General features: G+C 40.0%; 2 protein-coding genes across 3 annotated transcripts; one reads left to right on the top strand and one right to left on the bottom strand.

The window, feature by feature from the left end:
* Positions 1-882: 882 nt before the first annotated feature.
* mbd6 (methyl-CpG binding domain protein 6) lies at positions 883-18,106 on the bottom strand. 2 transcript variants are annotated; one of them, XM_044131985.1, is made up of 13 exons: positions 17,865-18,106; positions 16,753-16,978; positions 14,889-15,028; positions 13,731-13,833; positions 13,202-13,373; positions 10,353-12,713; positions 7,551-8,518; positions 6,278-6,386; positions 6,006-6,145; positions 3,990-4,754; positions 3,745-3,797; positions 3,568-3,634; positions 883-2,643 (listed from the first exon to the last, which is right to left on the bottom strand). In XM_044131985.1, exons 3-13 carry the CDS (start codon positions 15,002-15,004, stop codon positions 2,572-2,574), a joined length of 4,926 nt encoding a protein of 1,641 aa, XP_043987920.1. In that variant the 5' UTR covers positions 15,005-15,028; positions 16,753-16,978; positions 17,865-18,106; the 3' UTR covers positions 883-2,571. The 2 variants fall into 2 exon arrangements, with proteins under 2 accessions (XP_043987920.1, XP_043987929.1); XM_044131994.1 differs by lacking the exon at positions 17,865-18,106 and adding an exon at positions 17,508-17,632.
* A 1,439-nt stretch (positions 18,107-19,545) lies between these two features.
* stac3 (SH3 and cysteine rich domain 3) lies at positions 19,546-25,985 on the top strand. The gene is made up of 13 exons (XM_044132006.1): positions 19,546-19,875; positions 20,755-20,795; positions 21,463-21,541; positions 21,830-21,986; positions 22,096-22,193; positions 22,311-22,371; positions 22,524-22,621; positions 22,868-22,937; positions 23,138-23,187; positions 23,282-23,364; positions 23,480-23,531; positions 23,613-23,750; positions 23,853-25,985. The coding sequence occupies exons 2-13, from the start codon at positions 20,788-20,790 to the stop codon at positions 23,958-23,960; spliced, it is 1,002 nt and encodes a 333-aa protein (XP_043987941.1). The 5' UTR covers positions 19,546-19,875; positions 20,755-20,787; the 3' UTR covers positions 23,961-25,985.
* Positions 25,986-26,378: the final 393 nt, after the last annotated feature.

The raw sequence follows: 26,378 nt of genomic DNA on the forward strand, positions 1-26,378 counted from the left end.
GAAAATTGTTAATATAATTTGAGATTTGGGGGGTTTCATGTGACAGACCAACGCAAAATTATTCCAAATTGTGAACTGTTAACCCCGCCCCTCAAAAAAAAACTCATTAAAATCTGGAAAGTGTGGTGTGCATTGTAGTCAGGCAGTTTTGCAACCAACAATATTCCTGGTGCACTGTTTGCTGTAATCCATTGTCTGAAAAGAGTATGAAACAATTACAAAGAAAGACAACGCAGGCAGAGAGGATCTGAGTCAGGGAAGCTAAAAGAGGCACATGGTAACTCTGGAGGAGCTGCAGAGAGCCACAGCTCATGTAAGCAAAATCTCCTAGTATTGTACTCAATAAATTTGTAGTTTGTGGAACAAAAAACACAGTTTTAACTGCTCACAAGTCATATAAAAGGAAAAGCAAACAATGAGGAAAAATGGAGCAAAATGTAGTGCCACCTCCAAAGTCTTACAAGCCCCCCAAAAATGTTACTCTTGTGAATTCAAATCCAAATTAAAAAAAAATTTAGTTTGAAAAAAAAAAAAATAATAATCTTTAGGAGAAAGCATGTATTCCTCCATTTCATGATTGGCCTGGTCTACTAAATAAAAGCCTCAAGAATTTAAGGTTTTTGGAGAAGCATGACGAATGCAAAAATGAGAGAGATATAGATAACACAGCAATGTACTGTAAGAATACTGATTTATAAATGCATTATTTACCTACAGTTAACACCGACAATACAACCAAAATTGAAATCTTCTAAAGTTAATATTTATCAATTTACAGTAAGACATTTGTTCCAATCATAACTTCCATAATCTGACTCAAAAGGAAAACGCCTCTCGAATTTATGGCACTCATCAGTAACAGAAATAAACAATAGCAAAACATTTTTTTTTTGTGTAAATAGTTTAATATTAAATAAAAAATGACTCCCATATAAAAAAAGAACGCTACAGTCCACAATTTAATCATCTTTTTTTTTTTTCCTCTTTTTTTTTTAAAACATAGGTATTGAAAGCAAAAGGGGTAGAATGAGAAAAATAATTACAATTCCAAGAAAATTCACAATTGTTTTCTCTGATGTTTCTCTGACAATATAAAATCAAACACATTAACTGTACATATGTACAAATTGTCCAAGTATAGAAATTGCATAATCTGCTTTTCTTTTCACTTTTCTTTTTATATATATATTTTTTAAATACAGACAGATGCCAAAACTCCTGGGGCAGGGCAGTGAGTGGAGGAGAGCTCAGAGAGTGATATGAGGAAACACAGGGAGGATAAACGCATCACTCCAAGTCCACAGTAACACACACAGACTCAACAGTTACACACACTCACGGACACCGTCACGCTCTGTCTCGTTATCCTTGCAAGCCACCTCTCCAATTTTAAAAACCACATACAGTACTTTCCACAACCTCAAAGTTTGTGCAAATGTTTAGATCTGTAATGCGTGGATGGGAGCGGGCCTTTGAAATAGTCCCCATCGCACCGTAGCTACATGTCATTTTAATAATACGTGAAATGTAACTAGAGTCGCCAAAAAGTCACAAAATGCACCTCAAGTATCATGAACTGTTCAAGATTTGTTGTGGATCTGCAAAAACCTCACAAATTCAGTCATTTCAGAAGGAAGTTAAAGAGACCCAGGCTTAGTAACTAAAAAAATAAAGATTTAGAATAGTGTACAAAAGAACGTTAAATTGTGTCTCAATTAATTATGAGCAATTCTTACAAGTAATAAACAGTTCTAGCTAATGAACGGTTACGTTTTTTTGTTTTTTTTTGGTGGTTGATGTAAACAGCCAAAGAAACTCAAACCAAACCATTTCCTTAGCAACGTCAAATCTGAGTTCAAGAGGAAAGGGATTCATTTCATTCTCACTGCTCCTCAGCACTTCCTTCAAACCTTTAAAAAAAAAATAAAAAATGTTCTCTCAAATACAACCACCGCCTTTAAAAATACAACAGCTATGAGAGGCTGGTTCTTCTACACTGATACCAAAACAAATTTTTTGACAAACACAATTGGGGCTCAGCAACAGCGCGCGCTCAAGCACACGAAAAGACAAAAATCCACACACACACACACGTGGAGACACACTTTCAACACAGAACATCATTCAAGTAGACGGGCTTTATCCTGACTCATAGTAACACACTGATGAGAAGAAAACAGTACTCGTTTGTTTTTCATTGATATAACACCAACCTAGTTGAAAGGTCTCTGATCACAAAGTCCAGACGTTGTTTTATGACTCAAGAGAAAATCTAGTGAAAAAACTATCCACAAAAATCTCCCCCTCCCTCCCACACAGTTTTAAAAAATAAATTCATCTGACTATATCTTTCTCCTATGTGTTACTTTAAATAGTGGTTGCCACACTCAAGTTGACCCGACGACAGCATCCCATTAGTGCAGTTTTTTTGTTGTTGTTGTCGTTTGCTTTGTTTTGTCTCCCCTCCCGCTAAAATGCTCGAAGCAGTAGTGACGACAGCAGAGAGATGGATGGGGTGTGTCGGGGAGGCGCCTGGCCGCCGTTTCACTGCTGAATGTCTTCCTCCACTAGTCACTGCCTCTGAGATCTGGTACCTCGTCTCCGCCTGCCGCGCACAGACCTGTCGGGTTTCAGGAGCGCCGCCTGGAACGGGAGAAAGCCTCATGTAAGCACAACGTTCAGCTCTTCACGGTACAAATGATTCTCGAGTGACAACACAACTTTCTTAAAAAAAAAAAAAAGGAAAAAAAAAAGCAGTTTTCCCAAACTCAATTATCCAAAGTTCTCAGTCCTTCACATGTTAAAAAAACCCACACAAGGAAGGAAAGGAGAGGAAGAACTCAGAGGAGGAAGGATGTCATTTCATAATGGGTTAAAAAAGGACAAATATTACAGGGAACTCTGATGTTCTTGCTGCCGGTCTGGATTATTTTTAGACCTGGCTAAATCCAATCTACTTAGCCAGACTGGACCCGCATTCATCTAAACAAACATTTTCTCAACAAGCAAAGTCAACAAGTCTTTTTTTTTTTCCAATAGTATTTACACTTTTTAAATCCAAACTCAACCTAATGTCTTTGTTCATAAAACATGATTTCTGGACTCTACCTGTGGGGACTTTTAAATTATATACAGGAGTGTTTACAGAAATTTAAATTTCTCCTCGTGGGAAGGAATGTTATTTCCTTTAAGGTTTTAAGGACGCATTTGAACAGCTCAAACAACATGAAGGATATTTAGAAAGACGAATTTCTATTTACTGTAGATTTCCTCAAGTTGCTGCAAAGTCAAGCACTCAATAAAAACGTGAACTTTATATTATTATGCGAACTCTAGTGGGATCAATGGACAAGACATTTCAATGAGGGGAAGGTGGAAAAGCAACATGAGGAAGATACTCTCTGCACTAAAGTAAATAAACACCTAATTGGTTAATTCTGCTTTCTACAGGAGTAGAAGACATTTAAATAAGACATGTTGGAAAGAATCTTACTGAACAATGAAATACAACTTATAAAAAACATGGCTGCTCTGATAAACAGTCTTAGAGGGGCAGGTGTGTCTTACTGTAGCCTTGGTTTCCTCTAGTGCTGTAGCATCCATGTCTCTGAAATCTTCTAACACGTTCTGAAGCCTATCAAAGTAAGAAAGGCAACAGTTAAAGCTTACTGAGAGCAAGACTTTTACTCCAAATATTTAAATTAAAGCAGCAAAGTGTCCAGAGAATGTCCAAGGTGAACTTACGTTTGTTTTCTTTTCCTTCCTCGTCTGGCTCCACCTGCAGCCCCTGCTTGATCCTTGAAGCAGAACCGTGGATTAAGATTACAACATTATCATAAATTTATATCTCGGTGGCAATTCTAATAAATCACAATACCTTGACCACCTTTTTTAAAGTCCATATAAAATATATTTTTAGAGGCACAGAAGTGAATAATTCAGAACCAGAAGATAAATTCTGCCTTAAGGCAGAAGACATGAACGCTTACCATTCCCTGTCCAGTGAGCAGCAATGTCTCCGTTGTCTCTTCGCTGGACCTCTCACTGCGTCCGTCTCTGGGACTGAGGTATCCCGCGTGGGGACGTTGTCCCTGCCTGTCCACGCCCATTTCCACAAATGGACAAACTGCTGCCGCCGGACCAGTACAGTCCGTCTTAGCCTCCTCCAAGTATATGGGGTGCAAAGGTGGCTCTAGGTGGGTGTGTCCCTCTATGACTGGCTTCCTCTGTAGGGGGGACGTAGGCCCGTCCTCTGTTGGCTTGGGCGTCCCCTGGGCCGGAGAATGAGCGGCAGCTTCCAGGCTGAGTCGTGTTAAGTCCGGGTTGCGGAGCGAGCAAGCTCGCTGTGGGCTCAGGGAGACGGGGGTGCTCGCCTGGGGCAGAGTGGGGGCGTTAGTGGACAAGCTCTGGTGCTCCAGGGAGAAAGAAACCGGAGGTAAGGCACAGAAGGGTGACGTGGGGTCTGACGGCCCCAGCTGAGCCCCGTCTTCCTGCTCTTTAGCACTCACTTGAAGAAAAGAGGTATAAATGGTGTCCATGAAAGAGGTGTAAGGGTCAATGACAGACCTGCCCTCCGAGCCCCTCTGAGAGGGTGGGGGGGATTCTTGAGCAGGAGGAGGAGCCAGAGCCGAAACAGGACATGGAGATACTTCAGGAGTGATTTCGCTGGCCGGTAAACCTTCGTGTGCGGCTGGTCTTTGGGTTTCCTGCAAAGAGCCGGGTTTCTCCCCGTCTGAGGGAGGCGCAAGGTTCAGCTGGACAGGAAACAAACGACATGGTTAACAGCTAAAGAAGAAGAAGAAGAGAGAAAGTCGATATGTAGCTTGAGAGGCGCTAAAGAGTGTCCACTCGGGAACTCAAAAATCTTTTTTTTTTTTTGTCAGTAAAGGCAACATACTAAAGGCTACCAAGCCTTGTGGAGAACAATACTCTACAGCGTGGATGCTGCTAGTTTTCAGTATTAATAAGGTCTTCAAAACACTAGACAAAGTAGAGACAAAGCTATTAAAAAATATATTTTCTATGACATACAGAGACATGTCTGGTGTTTAGGCTGTGAGAAAGAGCGAGACTTTCAGTAGGTAACAGGAAGGCAGAACAAAGTACTGCAAGATTGCCCTGTTTGATCTTTGGGCTTTCAAGCTGAATTTTGGCACTGATGTCAGCCTGTAGGTCAGCTACTTCACTCTTCTCAAACAGTATACATTAAATTTTGTCCTTGTTTAAATATAGAAAAATGTGAGTCAACTACTGCTTAGTATCTGAAATACAGGCAAGCAAAATAGTAAGAGTTTAATTGCTGTTGCTATTTACTAGCAGATATATTAGCATGTTCTGTGTATAGCAGTGAAAGGACAGGTTGCGTTTGATCCAAGTTGCAGCAAGTAGAGAGAAAACAAACTAAGGGACCAAGGACGGTTCCTTGTGGGACTCCAGAGGTAAGAAAGGCAGAAGAGGTAGATCGGTTGCCAACCATTACAGAGAATGATTTCCCTGTTGAATAATCTCACAATTAAGAAGAGGATCCACATTCTCGAGGGCATGCATACGTAGACTGCTGTTTGCGTAACGCTAAAGAAGTTTGGCTGCTGAACTGAAGATTCAACCAAACCTGGGGAAAACTCTCTTCCTCAATCTTGGAGGCTACATCTGTTTTCGATATATTCAGTCAGCAGTGATACCAGGTATAAGTCACCACTTTGCCAGATTTATTAAAACTTCACCTCAACTACAAGTGCAATGTTTAGATGCCACTATATCATAATTAAATACAAGTCTAATTAACCAATTCTATGCAATTTACCTTCTGCCTTTTCTAAGCCAAGAAATCATGACTTGTTCTGAGGTCTGTCGGATCACCGTCATGCGTTTATATTTTTATGCATGGGTAGCAAGACGTCTGGTTTCAGTGTCATAAACAAGAGCAATGCTGCAACACAAGCAGCGATACGCTGACAAAACAAAAACACCTAATGTCAGAAGTCTAAATAACAGCAATAACCTACCTGGATGTTATTGAGTAAGTTGATTCCTCCATCAGGGCTCTGCAGCAAACCCAAAGCAGAAGCTTGAACTGGGGACAGAAGAATGGAACCCGCTCCGAGGCCGACCATGTTCTGGAGCCCGGCGATGCCGGGAACGTCTCCTAAAGAGACACAAAGGCACTGGGTTGCTCACATGTTGCCGAAAAAACTAGCTAAATGCTTAATGTTCTAAACTTAAACATCAAATAAAATAATTAAAAAAAGAGCATTTCGGAGGTTAGACACCAACTCACCTAACATAGACGGGTTAAGCAAAGTGGGAAGTAACTGTTGGAGGAGAGGATTATCTTTGCCTTGGAGAGAGACTGGGATGAGGGTTTCAACAGCTGCATCAGTGGGTACCTGCACAGCAGAGCATCGTACAAAACAAGATACACTTTCAACATCTTTAGGAAAAAAAGACAACTATTGAAGGATTGAAGATCCAAAACCAAGCAGTTTGATTTTTATTAAGACGATTGTATAATAAATTCCAACAACTTTGATGCTAATTGATTTGGCCAAACCATATAATTTCTGTTTTTGATCACTGATGATGGCTAACATCGTGGAACAATTATAAAACGGTCCCAGGAGTTAAACCAGATCTGAAAATACAATATTGAAATAATTTTTTTTTACTACTTGGACAAAAAGGTGGTGCCTGAAGTTACTATATTTCATACAATACTTGATTTCTGTTTTACTTTGATTCACCAGCAATGTTTTTATAAATGCTTTAACGCTGAAAATTAATCTAAAATGTTTTCACTTACATCTCTTGGAATCAAGAAATCATAACAAAACTCATCTTACTTTCTTTTTGACTAAAATCTTAAGGAAAAAAAACAAAAAACAACCAGATACTAAGATTTACAATTTTGAACAAACAGGGACAACGACAGAGCAGTTAAGTAAATAAAATCCCAGGATTTTGAAGGTTAACAAGAATAGGGCTGAAACAATTAGTCGGATTAATTATGATGAATCAATTATTGAAATAATGGTCAACAAATTTAGTAATCCATTAATTTCTAGCTGGAGTGTATGGACTCTAAAACAGGCCATATGCTAAAAGCAGTAATTAATTTGGCAGTAATTAAGCCAAAACCTTAATATGTATATAGTTAGGCATACTATTAATTTCACCCGGTTCAGATTGCATTTTAGACAATATTTGTTTTTGTATTTAAAAAGGTTTTCTAATATAAAAAAGGCTTAAGTGGTTAAATGAGATCTTAAGGATGTGCCACTTTTTGATCAGATGAATCAGAATAATCAATAGAATAATCAGTAACTGAATGTATATGTGAATGTATATATACATTTACTTGATTTAATATTGCAAATATCACCATATTTATATCATATAAATTTCCTGCATTGTTTGTACTGTTGGAGCTGACTTTAATCTCATTGTATGTGTACGGTGTCAAACAATAAATTCAAATTCTAAAATAAAGGTTAGTTGCAGCCCTAATTGAGAATGAGCTGAGTAAAAACAGGTAGGAGGAGGTTGGAGCCTACCTGAGGCTGGGCATGTTGGGTTTGCTGCGCAGGAGCTAACTGGGTGTTGGGAGGAGAGTGGAGCTCAGCAGAGCTCAGGGCAGCTGTGAGCAGAGCGGGGCTGAGGGGCAGGAAGGCTGCAGGGGGAGGAGGAAGAGCGGCAGGAAGGAGCAGAGACTGCAGAGCTTGGAGAGGATTCTCCGCTCCGGCAGTGAGAGGAAGAAGGCCGTGGGTTATGTCTAAGAGGCCTGAGGTCGGATCGAGGAGGCCAGCGGTCTTATCGAGGCTGAGCCCCTCCAGAGTGGGGTGGATCTGTTGGGAGTGCTGAATCGGAACCTCCAAGCTGATCTGGTTCAGGTGACCCAGCAACGACAGAGGCAACAAGGAGGCGGGCTGCTGCCCGACCAGAACAGAGGCCATGAGCAGAGCTTGAAGACTTGATCTCTCTGTTAGATCCGGTTCCTGTCCTGCAGACGGCGCCGAGGCAGCGAGCGGGTTCAGCAGGCCCAGAAGGTTCAGCGGCAGCTCCCCTTGCCCGCTACTCAACAGGGGCAGCAAAGGAAACAAAGGGTTGTTGTTAACCTGCTGCTGCTTCTGCTCTTGGTTTTGCTGCTGCGTTTCCTGCACCAGTAAATGCGGCTGCTCTGGTTGGTGCGGCTCCGCGAGGTTCGGTGGTGGCTGTGGCGCAACGGAGGCGGGAGGTAACTGCGCATGTTGCCCTCCCAACCAGAGCCCCCCTAAGGGCAATGATGCCAGGACTGTGGAATCCAAGAGCGACGGTAAACCTCCTGTGGATGACAGCAGCTGAAGCAGCTGCTCCTGGTTCATGAAGGGAAAAGCTTCCGCCAGCGCCAACGGAGCCGCGGTCTCCCCCACACTGGACGAGCTGGCCGGACTGTGACTCCCCTCGTGGGGCGCAGAGACACTGAAGGTGGGGCTGGGGGAGGCTGGGGGCGTCTTTGGATCTAAATGTTCGGGTTCCACTTGTACTGTGGAGGAAAAAAAAAACCCAAAAAACCCCCAGAAGTATTAACTTTTATTCAGATTGAGTTAAAGAACAAGAAGGGGAATTTTAAAGACATCTTACACTGCACAAACAAAATTCTTACCAAGAAACTAGACTAAGTAGTTCTTGGTTTAGTTTCTAATGCAAATATTTTAGTAAGACAAAATTAACTTACAAATAACTTTTCAGCAAAAAATATGAGCTTGTTTTAAGTAAGTTTTTTCTTAATTTTGATGAAAAGGTACTTGTTCCATTGGTAGATTATGTCACTTATCACAAGATATTTCTCCATATTTTCAGATAAATAATTTCCCAATGGAAATTGAACTTTTTTTCATCAAGATTAAGGAACTATTGGCTTAAAACAAGGCTCCCATATCTTGCTGAGAAGTCACTTGTAAGTTAGTTTTCTCTTATTTCAAGTGTACTAAGATATTTGCATTAGAAACTAGAGCAAATATACTTGGTAAGATTTTGTGTTTTTGCAGTGTACACAGAATGAAACATTTTAAACAGCGTCAAGACAGCAGTATTGACAAAAATGCCACTGCAAACCGTACTCAACTTTAAGCGAACTGATACCGCTACTAAAAAAAATATAAGGATGAGAAACAACATCAACATTTACATTTTATAATTACTGCAAACAACTGAACATAGTTATTCACTGTACATTGCAAGTTTATTTACAGTGCCATACAAAAGTTTTCAAACACTGAAATTTTGCAGCCACAATATTCAATGCATTTTATTGGGATTTCATGTGATAAGACTATCAAAAAGCCTGGTGACCTTTGCTGCATGTTTTCCCCCTTCTGTCATGACCCACTTTACTGTCAATTCACTATAAATTAAAGGCCACTAGAGCCAATACAAGCTTTAAAAAAATATATTGTGGTTTATTATAAACTGGTAGGAAAATTAAACAAGATTCTCAAGCTGTAAGTAAATCCAAAGCAACTCATTGTGTTCAAATGTAATCTCACTAATAAAAAGAGCTAACTAAGTGTGTCTAATTCATTCTCACTTTACATGCAGCTGTTCTGTGAAGGCCTCAGAAGCTTGTCAGGCAAATTTATATTGGTTAGTACCTCCACCAATAGAAATATAGTTCGACAGTGGGCAGTCTAGAGTCCACTCAACAGGTCAAATATATCAAGCATATTAACTGGCTGACATCATGACAATGGTTCAATATACTGTGCAGGTCTAGAGAGCAACGATCCAAGGTTCAGATGAGCAAATCTATTGACAATATAACTATTAGTTGTGCAATTTAATCCTGGCTTTCTGGATAAAAGGAATGGACAGTGTCAGACATGAAACTTTCTGATCTGCTGCACATGTAAAATGCTGCGTGTGTTGGGAAAACGCCACCATCTCTACAGTAAAAAATGGCTGTGGTAGCATAATGCTGAGGGGAGAGTTTTCTTCCTCAGAAACATTTAAGCTGGTTTAAGTTGATGTGGAAACAGATGGACATGCTGGAAAACGGGAAGAAAACCTGTTAGAGGCTGCAAAATTTTTGCGATTAGGGAGGAGGTTCTTCTCCCAGCAGGACACTCCTAGACAAACAACTACAGGTATAATCAAAGGTTTAGATCAAAGCACAGTAAAGTTTTAGAGTGGCCCAGTCAAAGTCCAGACAATCTATTACAACATTTATTGTTTTGTGTCCACTTCACACTTATGCGCAACGTTGCTGCTCCATCCCATAAAATCCTCCAAAATACACAAAATGTAAGATTTCAAGGAACATTAACACTTTAACAATGAGCACTATATGAAAAACACACAGATTGAATATATAACGTTACCTGCTGCAAGGTTTTCTGTGGAAGACGCATCATCATCGGCGGCGTGGTTGGAGGAATCCCCCTCCGCCTGAGTCACAGTGGAGGACGCAGAGAAAAGAGCCAGGACGTGGTTACTGAGATCCAGAGGCTTCGGAGAAGACGGTACTCCTGCAGAAGCTTTGCCGTCTGCCTGACTCAGGTTCACTGATGTTAGTAGGCTGTTGCTCCCGGTCTCCACGGCGACAGCTCTCCGAGGAAAGGCCGTGTACGAAGACGCCTGGGAAAGCGAGTCCGACGTGGGAATGTAGTTGCCAGACGGCTGATCCGTGTCGGCGAGAGAGGAAGTCGTTTGCTGAGACGGGTCAGAGTTGCTTTGAAAAACTTCATTTGACTTACAAGGAGAGCCTCTTTGGAGAGGAGTTGATATAGTCGACTGTGGAGGAGAGTGGGACTGTAATGTGACAGAAGAGGAGGGGGAAGGGGAAGGAAGGGGCTGCTGCACTAGGGGTAGGGGATTAGTGTCATCTGTTTGGCATACGGGTCGACTCTGTTGGGTTCTGGCATTAGAAGAAGGAGAAGGTGGGGATTGCCTCAAGTTCGGCTCGTTAGTGTGTCCACCACCTTCGGCAGGTCTAGACGGCGCTGAGGCCGAGTGTGACGCAGTGGCCTGCGCGTTCTGTACACTGAGCAGGTGTAACAAAGCAGACAGCGGTTGGGTTGGGGGGTCTATGCTAAGAGACATGGCTGCGGGGGCTGTAGTGAAACTCCGAGTCTCGTTTGGCAGAGGAGACCTGGACAGATGTCCCGGAGGAGCGGCGAGTCTGGGGAGGCCGGGATGATGGTTGTCCAATGTGACTGTACTCTGATTTTGCACAACTGAGGTAGAATAGGAGTGTGAGGAGGAGGACGGGAAGGATGTGGAAGAAGAGGAAAGGTTGATAACCGTAGCAGATGCGGCCTCGTCGGCTGTCGCTTTTCGGACTCCGTTGGCAAGTGGCGGCATGTCTCTCAGTGCGCCGACGACTGTGGGGGATCGCCGCCGCCTCTTCCTGTGCGCCGCGCCCCGTTCTGCTGTCGGGGATGGGTGGGGCGAGGAGGACACGAGAGACTGGGCTAGAGTTTGGGACTGGGGAAAGAGAACAGCAGAAGCTGCTGCAAGGGAGGGATGAGGAAGCCTAGCAGAAGCGATGGAAGAGGAAGCGATGCTGTTATGTAAAGTGCTGTTTGTTACCTTTTGTTGCTGTTGGGCCTCTTTCAACACATCCAGAGAGGAGTGCAAGTTCCCTGCGCTGCTAGACGCGTTTGAGCCCTGTGTGATCTGGTTGGCCAGCTGAGCCTTGGCCGCTGCGGAGAGCAGGGTACTGGCGGGGAACGAAACTGGGTGTGGCAGCTTGCCCTGATGGCTATAGTGGTGATTCAGCAGCGGCCCCAGAGGCAAGTTAGAGGGCGCCGACTGACTCAAACCGAAACCTTTTGGTCCAGCACTGTCGGCCAGAGTCACGGTGCCCTTGGTGGGCTTTGAGGAAACGGCATGAGGGTGACTGGTGCTTTGGTTGGTGGGTAAAGAAGGGTTAGTGGGGTTCAGGATGTGGTGGTTGTTAGTGCTGCTGTTGCCTGAGTTCTTAAACTGCTCCAAGATGTCTTCCAGCTTGTACTTGGGGAAGTGGGGGCTGGGAAGAGGGGACCCGCCGGGGGCTGGGGAGTGTGGAGAGGAAGAGGCAGACTTCCTCCTGTGGGGTAAGTTATTTCCCATCAGTCCTCCTCCTTCGGCCGGCGTGGAGCCTCCTCCATGCTCGGACGCAGAGGAAGGAGAGGCAGACGGGTGGCGGGATCGCTGATGAGAAGGCAAACCCATGGGGTGCACCGAGGGAGAGAAGGAGTTAGATGGAGAAAGGGGAGTTAAAGGGTAATGAGTCTGTCCTCCTCTCACTCCTCCAAGAGTCATAGGGGAAGAGGGAGGAGGCGATGACAGGTGACCTAACCAAGGAGAGCTAGGGGTCTCAGGGGTTTTGGGTGTTAGTTGACCTTGACTGGCGTTTTGAGGCGTGGGTGTGTGGGGTGACCTCTGGGCAGGGCTGTGAGGTGGAAACGAAGAGCTAGTGGAAGCAGCAGAGGCTGCTGGGAGAGGATGATGATGATGATGTCTTCTAAAAGCATCTAGGGGGTGATGACAGTTTGTGCCTGTATTCGGCACAGGAGAGGAACCATTGTAAGGGTAGATGAAGTGATGGGAGGATTTGGGGCTGGGGGAAGGGTTTGGGTGAAGGTTGTTGTGCCCCCGACTTGGTACTGGATTGTGTTTTGAATAAAAAAGTCCACGCTCGTCCTCTTTGCGCTCTGAATGTTCCTTTTTTGGATCCCCGCTGTCCCCTCGAGTCACATCTGACAAAAAAAAAAAAAAAACCACACAGTTTAAGTTTCAAAGTCAAACGTGAACAAGACTTCAGCGTTCTCAGTGATGATGTCATGTCTAGCTTGACTCTTGATTCGGTCTCATTTCTAAAAAGAAAAGATCATTCAGACAGAGAAGGACCATCAGGCTCTCGTTTCTAAACGGATCAATTCCAAGACAAGAATCTGTTAGTTGGTGTCCATAAGAGGTATGCATTATCAAAAGTGCCACATCACTGGAAGAGTCATTTCCTGAATTCACATTTCAGATATAATGACATATGGGGGAAGTTCTTATATTTGTACTCCTACAACTTTCCTACAATCCTTCAAAGTTTTGTTAGCTTTATAATTCTATATTGGAAGGAAAACAAAAAAAACCCCCATCTGTCCTTGTGAGTCAAAACTTAGTAGGTTTGTCTGTCTCCTTAAAATAGCAGGTAGTCCCAGGCGTGACGTTCTAGGGCTTTAAAGTTTACCTGGATGATGAAAGTTGGTGAATGGAAGCTGTGAGACCTGCATACTCCGACACAGAGCAGCCATCGCCACCACTTTCCTGCGGTGATTGCACAATTTGGTCATGTCCTGCTCTGCTTTACATGACGGCTGACTGTTCTGTTCCACTTTCACACCCACACTGAAGTTGAAAACCTGTGTGACACAAGTTAAGAGGAGGATGAAATGATTAATAAGTTAAAGACAAACATCATGCATGGAATATAATCACACCTGAGGGAAGTATAACAGGCATTTTTCATTCCTCCTCAGGAAAATACTCTTTTTTTTTCACACTAGTAAGGTAAACTGGAAGAAAACTAAAAATGTCTTTATGGTTCTTTTCCTTTATATGTAGATATGAATGTGATGGTATTTTAAATACACCCTCAGAGTTGAACACAGAGAATAAAAACAATCATTTCGTAACATTCAAAATGCCAAAAGACCAGAAAAATTGCCAAACTTTCTTGCATTGGATGCATTAAACTGACTCTAAAATAATAGTGGTACCTTATGAATGACGAGTGGGCATTCCAGACCACATTTGCAGGTACCATCAGTCAGCAGATAGGCTTTGACCTCTTCCAGTGTGGACAGGGTGGTGCCACTGGGACTACAGCGAGGAAGGCAAAGAATAGTAGTAGTAAACAAGAGACTGACTTGCGCTGAAGAGTTTTCTTTTAGCCCTAATGCGATTCCAAAATCATTGTAAAAGAGGTTAAGTTTATTTTGCCATTGTTGTGTTTTTTCTTGTAAATGCTGCAAAGCAGAAAACAAGGAGGAAATCAGCTTCAAAACAGGCAACATCAAGGAATTTGTTGACTCCTACAGAGCACCACATTTTCCAAAACAACTTCTGGTCATATTTATTTTGGTGATAAAACATCTGAAGGAAAAGAAACGCCTTTTGGCAAGTTTAGCTAACGATAATTACCTGAAAACACAGGAATACGTTTTGCAAGTCAAATCACAAAAGTCACTACAAAAGTGAGGCAAGCTAGCATTGGCCTGCTAAGCTAATTTTCTTCTATAAAAATGTCCTCAGAAGAGGCAAGATGCAGGTTTACAGAAGAGTTTGCAGATTTTTATTTGAAGAGTATTAGAGCATTAAAGCAGCTTTCTGAAACCTGGCCAACGCCACGCTGGAGCAGACGACCCTGCAGACAGAAAAACCAACCACTGTCATAAAACACACAGGAGTGACAGACTGAGCCACGTCTGAGCGTCATCGGTGAGTCAGTATGGGACACAGTCATGGTAATGTGGAACCTACAATGCCAATAAAATTTAGTGGGAATATTGTGTTTGATCATTAGCTTAATGAATGAGAAACAGAAACAGATGTAGGGCTGTTCAAGGATTCCGAAACACAATGAAAACCGTTATTAATTTAGGAATGTGGGTAAAAAGAAACTGCAGAAAGTAACAGAAACATTGATACATGGTTTCTTTTGTAAAACTTCAACCATTCAAATTCCACCCAGTTTACAAAAAGAAACAAAAGATAATTTTTCAGAATAAATTACATACAAATGACATTGCAGGCTAACTGCTTAAAGTTCATACAGTACAGCTTTCCAGAGCCTGTTAGCAGTGTCTCAAAAATGTTGCAGTCCAACAATAAATAAGCATTTCTTGTTCTACATGTCTTCAAATGACCCAACGCACCTGACATAGGTCACCTGACCTCTCTCCACTCTCCGGAGCCAGCCAATGGGGACATGTATTGCAGCAGCGTGGACCGCATCCTTGTCTCTGCTGACGGTCTCACTGCCTCCCATCATTTTGTCGCTGCGTCCTGCCAGCACCTTGAAAAAGCAGCAGAGTCACCGCACGCCGTTAGACGAATGGCAGTTTAAACGGATGAAATTTTACAAGTCCAGAAATCTAATTACACTAAAAACGTTGCTAGAAATTTGTAAATTTAAAGTCACCTGCGTTCAAAACATTTTTGACAGATTCATTCTCTTATTCCACTTTTACTTCAGAACATGTTAGGCCAGTTCAGAAGTAACTGTCCTTCAGAACCAGTGACTTCAGTCAGTTAAGCAAGAGTGAATTGTTTAAAGAAAAAATTTGGTTGAAAGAGTCAGTTCAAACTCATTTTGATGTTTTACAGCCATTGGCAATAACGCCATGGCTGAACTATGCTAAATATATACATTTGGGGTTATTACATATGTACAGGTAATACATTTCAGCCACATTCCCAAAGTAAACACAGTATGTGCAAACTAAAGGTACAAGTCTTTTCACTATTTTCATTTCACACGCAACTTTTAAGAACACAAAATCAAGCTGTCTACTGCGGGATTTCTTGTGCCGAACAAAAGTCTATTCATAGCAGTCAGCTCAAAATGTTGTGCTTCCTGAAACAACAAAAGTCATTTGCTGCTTTCCACAACTCTGAAATGTTGTTTTGTGGCTCCAATTAGTAACATCTACAAACAGGAAGTAACATAGAGCCATCTTGGTGCATGTGTGGAACAAATTTTTCATGGTTCGTAAGAGTCAAACGAAAATCAGAACTAAATTAAATGGAAAGGCTGTAATACAAAGTTTCAAGAATACACAATGAAGTTATGATGTGATTATTCTTGAAAATATTAAACTAGCTCCTTGACACAAAAACCCTGGATCAACTGAATTGTAAGCAGGCATAGGTTAAAGGTAAACTAAGGTTATAAATTGCTATGATTTCAACACCACTGAAATGTCAAAATGTACAGATTTTGTCCATCTGTGAGGAGCATAGTTCAAACCCAGTTATGACCCTCCCCAGCTGCTGCTGTGCACTGCTGGCTGAAAGACAACTAGCAGACTTCGGATGCGGAAAAGAGAAGGAAAACACTTTTAAAACTACAGCCAGTGCTCTACAAGCTGCAAGTCTGTTAAGCATTCATCTGCAGGCTGGCTAGCCAAGCAGCCTAATTTACCAGCAAATAAGGAACAAAACAGCAAGGAAGTGTAATGTTCAATCCAATAAGCACATTTACAAGAAAACTTTTACATATTGCATGTTTCTACTGTGTCCTATGCCAATAGATAATCATAGTAAAATGTATAGTGACACCTTAGAAGCAGCGTGTTGCTTTTCAGTTTTAAAGAAAGCAGTTAGAATATGTTCTACATTATTTTAATTAAGTGAAACCGTGTTATTTTTACACAAGGCTAAAATATCTCGAGAGTCTCGTTCCTGACCATGCCCAGTCGGGAGGACTGTAAATACAAACAGCACAAAAGTATGTGCAATTCTGTATTGTTTTTTTTTTTTTTTATCAGTTCGACATTTCCACACACCAAAAAAAAAAAAAAAAAAAGCTTCCAACATTTAACTATTTGCTTCTTGTTTTCCAAGAAGTGCAGTCTTTCTTAAAAACAGTCTAGACTGAGCAGAACCCAGTGTGTTCCCTATTTAGTGGGTGTGGCCACACCAGAGAAAATACAGATATCACACAAATGACAGTAAACTATCTATTAAAAACTGCAAGACAAATAAAGAACAAAATAATAATAATAAGATGCTCAATACCTTGTCATCTTCGGGAAGCCAGGATCTATTTTGGCTAAGGTATCCGTTGTCCAATGTACATGCTGGTGGGAGAGAAGCACTCACTCTGCCCGTAAAACCTGACTTGTCCAAAACAACTGGAATTTCCACCACTGTGAGGCTGATCCGTAACTTTTGGGCTGTTTCCAACAAATCAATCTGTTCAACTCACATGAGAGTTTTTGGGTCTTAGAGGAAGAAGAAGAGCCTGCAAAGAAAGGTGGAGGTGGATTATGTAATCAGGCAGGGGGAGGGGGCAAAGTAAATGGTGCAGTAAATATTTCCTCGTCCAGCCATGGCTGAAAATTTATTATATCTAATTTACTGAACTTGTACAAGTTTAGAGCGAGCTGTGGCTATTTTGAAGTATGAGGGCGTGTTTTGCTAGGCCCTTAGTTTATTGAATGGTTGCCTACAGTGTGAACATTTGCCTTACCAACAACAAACTTGAACGATATGACAAAACCTGGCACGAAGACTAAACTTTACCTAAATTCGCAGTATAACTATATATGAATTTGTAATATTGCAGTAAATGCACAGCAGCTAGCGTGTAAGCTAACGGCTAAGCTAACAGGCTAAATCCACTTCTGTTGTCGTGACAGCTGTCAGGAGCACAAAACACTCCCGATGCGTAACTCCTGCGTCTTAGCTACGGATACACGAACTGACCCGCTTACAAAACTGCCTCACAATAAAAATAAGAATAATTTGGACATTATTTTACACTTACTTACAGGCATTTGTCCGCTAACGTCAATATTTGCAGAACAATATTTCTATGCTTCAAGCTGTGTGTTGGCCAAGTTTTGAAGTCTTGGCTCTTTTTGGGCTCAAATTAAGACTTAGCCAGTTAGCCACAGAACTGAAGAGAGTATGTTTCAAAAACAATTAATACTTTATTAAATAATTGTAAATTTAGATGATTACATAATACAAGCCACGTATTAGCGCGATGAATCAGCTCTCAGGATTTAGTCAGCCAGTACGGCTTAAAAAAAAACAAAAAAAACAAAGGGCAATAACGGTTCATTTTACTGCGCCTAACGCTCCCTGCTAAGGCTAGCTGGAGGAGCTAACAGAGTGAAATTTACTTGTTTCTGGAGTGTCCCAGCAAGACAGAGGGATGTCCCGCTCCCGCTCCACAGCTATAAGATCCTTACTTTGGTCTCTCCTCCTCCTAATTCTCGGTGCATTCAAACCTATTTCGACGAAACATAACGACTCTTGTAATCCCCAATTCACAGTTACCCACTGTATATTTTTTTCTTACAAATTCCGAGCAAAAATAATGGAGTTTTCTTTTGAGCATGCGCATTCAGTGCTTCAGGAATATTGTACCCAACATGCAACGGGACCTTTGTAGTGTTGCGAACAGTGATGTGAATTGTGGCTCTGTTCTGAGATCCGAATCATTTGGCTCAGTTCATCAAAGAGTACCGGCTCTTTTGGCTCCTAACAGCGCTTCGCTCATTGTGTCGCTTTTGATTTTCCTCAGAAGAAGAAGAAGAAAAATAACTACCCTTATTGAATACATTTTAAATAAGTACAGTCGGCATCAAAGAATAAAAAATACAAATTAAGTGGACGCATTATAGAAGTAACAAGAATTCACAATATACAGAACTTTTTAACATAAGTATGAAGTTATGCCAAAATCAGTTATATGTATCCTCTTAAAACAATATTTAAGAAGTACACTAAGACTATAGTTTATTGGGTAACATTGTGTGTTATATAAGATTTTTTTCACTTGTGTATTTTTCACTATTTCCATTGTTCACTCAGGGGTGACGGCTGTAAGGTTTTTTTTTGTTTTGTTTTTGGTCAAACACTTTAAAATCATATTGGCTTTTTAAGTTTTGAGAAGCCAATCTTTCCCACTTTAAAAGTGTTTAAACATCATGTTGAAACTGGTAAACTGGCCGTGTTAAAATGTTATGTCTTCAGTAATTGAAAATCTAACAAGGTCAATTTTTTTCTGTCTTACACAGAAGTGGAAAGGTGGATGAAAAAGACTATTTGTTTTATTAGTTAAAATTAATTTAATCAGGTGCAAGATTTTGTATCTTGCTACAAAGGAAACCATTCTGTCTTTGAGGCTAACTCTCAGGCCTAGTCCACAGTTAGGCTTATAGAAAAAGGTTTTGGATTTCATTGCTGTCAATTAGCACAATAAAATGACTAACTTTGTGGGGATTGCTAAACTCACTGAGACAGCTTTGGTAAAACTCAAGAAAATGGTCTTTAAATCACTGTGGAACGCCCAACCTATTTGCATTGACTAAAAGTTTAATTGTTGAAATGCTGAAATAAATAAAAAAAACCCTCAAGCAATAAAGATGTATTTTTGTATTTAGAATTGGGTGAACACCATAAACAACTGGGTAAAAACATAATTACCCAATATGTAAAAACATATTATTATAATAAAATAATAATTATAAAAAATTTAATTAATAAGTATGAAATCCAGAGATGGGGATAGTTTAGAAAAGATTGCATATTAATTTGTTGTGGTGTGCCGATAGAGCTGTTTCACAAAAAATCTAAATTTAATTTCTCTGAGCATTACTTCTATTTTAATTTCTTACGGAACGTTCAAATCATTTACCGCTGCATGGCTTGTAAACATAATTATGTATAAATACCTGAACGTGCCTCTGTTTGTATTTCTGTGGCCTGTGAAAGAAAGATAAAAGAGCTGCGTGTGTGCGTGCATGTAATGTCGCCACTCGGAGAGAATGTATCTGATTTCCATCGTCGCTGGTGCTCAGTCTGAGGTCCTCAGCTGTTCCGACCCATCAACTTCACATAGCAGGGCTCAGCCTGCCGTGCATACAATTACACCCAGAAAATCATGGACACACATCACAAAGAACTTCCCAAATCTACGAGAGTTTGAGTCACAGAGGGAGCTGAGAACCAGAGAAGAAATAACATACAGAAAACATCAGAGGTACTACAGACAAAGACTGAATCCTGAAGTAGTGAGGAAACATTTTGGTCAGCTTCCTTTTTAGGCTCAACCACACTGAACTAATAATACGAGTCATTACCAGCTGGTGAAGACTTCATTGTGATCTGTACAAGTTTGAACTAAAGGTAAGTGTTTCAGCTTAAACGTCGTATTCTATTATTAAAATTTCTCTCTACAGACCAAAAGAGGCTCTGATCTTTAGATTTGTTTGCCTCGGTTTCTATGAGAAAGTCCGGCTGACACCTATCAATCATAGAAGCAGTATTTATCCAGGGCTGGATTTCAAAATGTAATTTTTCTTCTTCTTTTTTGACTGCCAGCAACTTCCAAATTTAGTTGGGATGAGATCAAATTTCACTAACCAAGAATAGTTCAGTTTAAGCAGACCGATACCCCCAAACACTTTGTGTGCTTCAGGTGATTGCTATAAACACTGTAAACCTTGCATTGTAGTTTGGTACTTCCGCGTTTGAGTTACTGTGGAGTATTGACTTTATGGCAAAAGCGGTTCTTTGGTTATTCCTTTTAACTGTTTTTAATATTATTCGACCAAATCATGCCTTCATGTGTAGTTAAGTGATATTTTTCATAGGTTAACATTTGGTTTCCACTACTTCATCCTCTTTAATTGACATTCAACACATTTAAGTTGTATATAGTAGTGTTTTTTTATATGAAGTATGAAGGCAGATTCCCTGGGCAGTATTAGAAATGGGGGTGACCAGGTGCAAAATGAAAATAGTAATAATAATATCTGTCAGTTGTGTCCTGGTCACATTTTCTATTGCTTCTATGCATATGGGTAGTCAATCGGCAGTTGGTTCTTCCATGCATTGACTATGCATGTCTACGGCTCATGCAACAAATATAATCATTCATAGCAAAACATGAGATGCACAGCATTTGCAAGCTGTGATCTAAACTGTGGTTGTTTAATTAATCAACATGCATCCTGAATGGGACGGCCAGTAGTGCAACAATAAAATCGTTCTGATTTCTTTTAGACTTTGGTGTTTTGACAAGTTTAGCATTGCACCATGGACCAGTGAGTACAGTTTCTGCATGCTTCTCCTTCTGCACAACGTCTAATATCCATATTTATCAACAGCTATACACTCAGTTCAGTTCTCCTAGTCTTCTTCTACACAATAACAGATAAAGCAACTCCATGTTTAGATGAAGAGACATATTGTGTAATATTTTTACTTTGAAAAGGGGTGGAGCTTGTACAAAATAACATACATTGATTTCTTGAATTGGACAAACTTTCAACAGTGTTACCGGTGGGTTAGGTTCACATGCATGCCTCCTTTGAACCACAAACTTCAATGTATTTTATTGGGAGTGACCATCACAAAGTAGTGCACAACTGTCAAAAGGGATGGAAGATAACACATTTTTATTCAACAAATTTTTTTTTTTACAAATAAAAATATCAAAATTGGTTCAGAAATGAAGTAAAAAGCCAATAAAATTGAGCCAAGCGATAAAGGTAATTCTTTGCCTGCGTGTATGACAAAATAGCACTTACATAAGTTATATTTTACATTAATGTCCTGTTTCAGGCAGTTTGATATTTGCATTTGTTGTCTGACAAGCTGAACAAACTTTTCTTCACTATCTGAACTATCGGAACCTCTTTTTTGTGTTTTCCTTTCTTTTCCTTTGTGTGTGTGTGTGTGTGTGTGTGCGTGGGTGTGTCTGTGTGTTAGGGAGGATGACAAAAACTCTGTGGATATTCATGACAATCCTCCAGCTCCTGACAACGTAGTAAGAGAAGATGGAGACACTGTGAGTCGTAGCACCATGCTAACCAGCCAATGTCAGCAGGGGCTTTCCCAGGGTGTTTAAAATAGCCCCAACCTCGAAACAGGACTACAACTCAACGGCATTTTTAACATTAAGATTACGAACTCATTGTGTCTTTTCTGTGTCTTTGGTGGGAAAAAAAATCTTCTAATAACCAAATCAGAAATGGGGAGTTTTAAAAATAAAGCCGTCTTTCCAAATGCCAGTGCGCATCCAAACCCAGCCTGAAATAAGGGACATAAAAATTTAGGGTTTTATTTGTTTCTTCAGGTCTATTTCATCTATGACGAGGAGGTGGAGGTAGAGGAGAAGGAACCAGAGCCTCCTCCAGAGCCTGTTATTCGGATCAATGACAAACCCCACAAGTTTAAGGACCATTACTGCAAGAAGCCCAAGTTCTGTGACGTCTGTGCTCGCATGATCGTTTGTATGTATTATGCAGTAGACAAACTCATAATACATTCTGCACCTGAACCGCTGCTACAACCACATGCTGTCAGGTTCTCCTCACTGATATTCCTTTGCACATCACCTAGTGAACAACAAATTCTGTCTGAGGTGTAAGAACTGCAAGACCAACATCCATCATTCATGTCAGCACTACGTCGAGTTCCAGAAATGCTTTGGAAAAATTGTGGGTTTTTCTTCCCTATCCAGCATGCCTTTTACAAAGCAAATTCAAGTATCTAATTTCTTTGTACCAGTAAAGACAGAGTGGTGTAAAAAATTCAAGTAATGTGTTTTTCTGCAGCCACCAGGCTTCAGACGGGCCTATAGCTCCCCTCTGTACAGCAGTGACCAACCAGACCCAAGTGAGTTCTTCAAAGCTTAAGTTGCACTTATTCTTTCGGAAGATTACAAATTTTCTAGACTTGGGAAAGGAACCCTCACACTGCAAACTGACTGGTGAAATGACTAACGTAAATGATCATAAATTGGTTTAAAAATAATGTGCTGATACCAGACAACCCGAACCGGAACGACCCCGTCTTTGACACCTTGAGGGTTGGTGTCATCATGGCCAACAAGGAGCGCAAAAAGAATGAAAACGACAAGAAGAATGTGAGTAATTTGGTCATATTTCAATGAAAAAAAAAATCAAAAGCACAGCAGGAAAAAAAAGAACAAGAGCAGAGGTAGTTTTTTTTTTTAAAGTTTCTTTGTAATTTACAGAACCCTCCACATTCAGTGCATTGTTAAAGATGTTAATGGTGCACTAACATTTAAGTAATTTAAACATAAATTTTAAACATCAATAAATTATCATTTTTGTTTAGCTTGCTGATTTTCATATACTGTGTCATCTAGATCATGATGATGATGGAAGAGGAGGAAGAAGAAAACCAACAACCCAAAGAAAACGAAGAGGGAGGAGAAGGTAAAACTAAAATTATGATGTCAGTTGAGACAGTGAATACCACAGATAATTTAGAGGACATAAATAATAACTTGTTCAAACAATGAACAATAGATTACTTTGGTAATGTGCTGAGACACACAGGGTAGATGTCAAAGGAAAAAAATAAATAAAAAAAATCAGTCCCAGTTTCTGAGTTACTGTTTCTGGTGTTCGTGCAGGGAAGCCTGAAGATAAAAAAGAAAAAGGTGGAGACAAAGCAGATGACAAGGTGAGAGCAAACTTTGTGTTCTTCAACCTGCAACTGGTGGTAAATAATTTCATCATTTCTCTCCTGCTGCGCCGTCTGTGCTTTTCGTCAACAGGCCAAAGGTACCTTCACTGGGTCCCACTACTACCTGGCTCTCTACCGCTTCAAAGCCATCGAGAAAGACGACCTTGACTTTCAGTATGCTTGAGAGATCTAAATGAGTCTTTCACTTTATAAGTAATGACACATTTTCTGTTGACGGACTTTGATAAATCAACCCTAATTGCTCAAAACTCCATTTTGACTTGATCAGCCCTGGTGATCGGATCATAGTTCTGGACGATTCCAATGAAGAGTGGTGGAGGGTGGGTTTCATTCCTCCATTTAGATTTATAACACTCTGCTGCCCTCAAGAGGAACTCTGACACTCTTCCTTATGTCATCAGGGAAAGATGGGGGAGAAGACCGGCTACTTCCCTGCCGACTACCTCATTAAAGTGCGCGCGTCTGAAAGGGTTTACAAGGTGACCCGCTCCTTTGTGGGCAACAGAGAAATGGGACAAATTACACTCAAGAAAGATCAGGTAAGTTTCCAGAATTTAGCGGGTGGACACTCAAACAAGGTGACACATTTTTTAAATAAAAAGAAAGACAGAAAATGATCAAAGAAGATGATTGTCTTTTAGATCGTAGTGAAGAAAGGAGATGAGAAAGCTGGCTACCTGAAGGTCAGCACAGGACGCAAGCTGGGCTACTTCTCTGCAGATCTTCTTGAGGAGATCACCTTCACATAAAGTGCAACAATATGCAAGAAAAAAAAAAAGATCTACAAAAAAATTTAAGTTTTCTTTCATTGTGTTTGCTGTGATCTATTTCTGTTGCTGACATGCTGATTATTTGAAAAACCTTTCATTAATGTCTTTGTCAGCATTTTAGATTGTTGTTTTAAGAACAGCACAATATCAGCATTGCCTGCTGATATTGTGTGAGCTCAGGTTTTAATAACAAGTGGAAAAGTGGAACTAGCTTTCTAGAGATGAAGAAGCAAATGCAGATAGCCTGTTAATGAGTGTCTATGAGATTAAATAAATATATTTAGTTTTTTTCCCCTTTAGATACATTTAATAGGCACCAACTCTGAGTTAAATCAAAATTAAAAACATGTAGACATAGTTCATGTTGTATACAGGGTTGTGCAGGCAACTCATAGTTGCACATACCTCTAAAACTGACTGATAAAGGTGTTTAATAAGACTTAAAAGAATTCATTTTTTGTTTGAGTCAACATAATTTCACATTGAATTATTTTAGGAAACCGTTAACCTTATTTTGAAAAGATTTATGAAGTTTTTTTAATTTATTCATGACTCTTTTTCTTTTGGGCGTCGGTATGAAGTGCTACATACGTGCATTTTTCTACAAAATGGGGAAATCAAGAGAGTTTTCACTTTTTAAACTGTAGTCTAAGTGATACGTTTAAGATAGTGTCTTAAAAAGGAAAAAGCCAAAGAAAACACTGAAGCATAGGGATAAAGTATAATATTTACCATAAAAATATTTAAACCACGTCCAGGTCAAACAAGTAATTAGCATCGCCGCTTGAAAATTCCTATTCTGTCTGGAATCTTATCCCCGTCATTTGTTCCACTAAATATAAGGTTACCACAGAACAAGGTTAATATGAAAAAGTTACAATTAGTGGGTTTATTAAACCTACGTTGATATTGTCATTACACAGAGAAAGAATGGTAAGAGATGTAAAAAAACAAAAAAATATATAGATATATATATATATATATATATATATATATATATATATATATATATATATATATATATATATATATATATATATATATATATATATATATATATATATATATATATATATATATATATATATATATATATTGTATTTTTTGATATAGGAGATGAAGGTGTGTGTTTGGACAACCAGTGTGGGTTGAAAAAGTAAAACATGGTGCTCAAATTTGTTGTTACTGATTATCCACGATAGGAGATGAAGGTGTGTGTATGGACAACCAGTAGTGGGTTGAAAAAGTAAAACGTGGTGCTCAAATTTGTTGTTACTGATTATCCAAGAATGCACTTTTCAAAGCCAAATTTAACTTAACGCTTCATTGTTTATTTTGGAGTCTGATGTTTTGACTGAATGTGATTTCCAGAGGAACCTTCCTGAGGGATTAATAAAGTTCTGTGCATCCTAATCTAGACTCTGAAAGCTTATTGATGTATGTGGGACGAAGTCAAGACAGTTAATTCAGTCAGATCCAACAGTCGAGCTATGGTAGTTATTGAAAATGTAATGCTGGTTCTGACAGGAAAATGCAGTCCATTGAAACTTGCTGAGTTTGGAGCAACATCACTGTAAACCAGTCGGTATGCCCATGCTAGTGGTGATGAGAAGAGATTTACTATGCAAATATTGCCAAGTCAAAAGGTGCTTTACTGATCGACTCATTGCAAAGAAAACTAAATGCTGATTTTGAATCAAAAGTTCTTCGAGAGGTGCAACATACTGTTTTTAATTTGTATATTTTTCAGTCTTTCATTTTTGTTTTTAGTTGAATTGTGAAAAACATGTCAGTTTAAGACTAGAAAAAAAATTGATCAAACAGGGCAAGACCAAAGAGACTAATTTCACTTATAGTAAAACCCTCTATATTTTTTTCCCAATACCATTCAAGTATTGTGTTGTAATTTATGATTAACTGTCTAAAATGTAGCTGTCAACCCTAATGACTCCATCTTTTCCCTTAGCTGACTTTAAAACTTTTAAACTGACTTTGTATGTTAAATAAAATACTGTAGTAGAAGTTTTGCAATTTTGTGTCCTGTTTTTCTGATTAATTGTATAGCAGATGGAAAGCAAATGCACTTCATGGCTGCTATATTTAATTTCCTCATTTTTTTACACCATTGGCGGTCACTGTTGATGGGGAGTTAATCTTAAAACTCAGATTTCTCAGCAAATTGTTTTTGGTATTTTATCACAGATTGACCACAAAGAACCAGTGAACTGGTGACATCTAGCGGTGACTTGCAGTCATTACAACATGTATATATAATTTTTCACGTACGTTTCGTCTGAATCGCAGAACGTGATCACTGATCACTGACAACTAAAATCGGAAATGTCAAAGTTATGTATTTCCAGTTCTGTATTTGTTTTTTATTATTACAAGCAAAGA

The sequence above is a fragment of the Gambusia affinis genome, linkage group LG01, assembly GCF_019740435.1.
Source record: "Gambusia affinis linkage group LG01, SWU_Gaff_1.0, whole genome shotgun sequence".
Taxonomy (NCBI): domain Eukaryota; kingdom Metazoa; phylum Chordata; class Actinopteri; order Cyprinodontiformes; family Poeciliidae; genus Gambusia; species Gambusia affinis.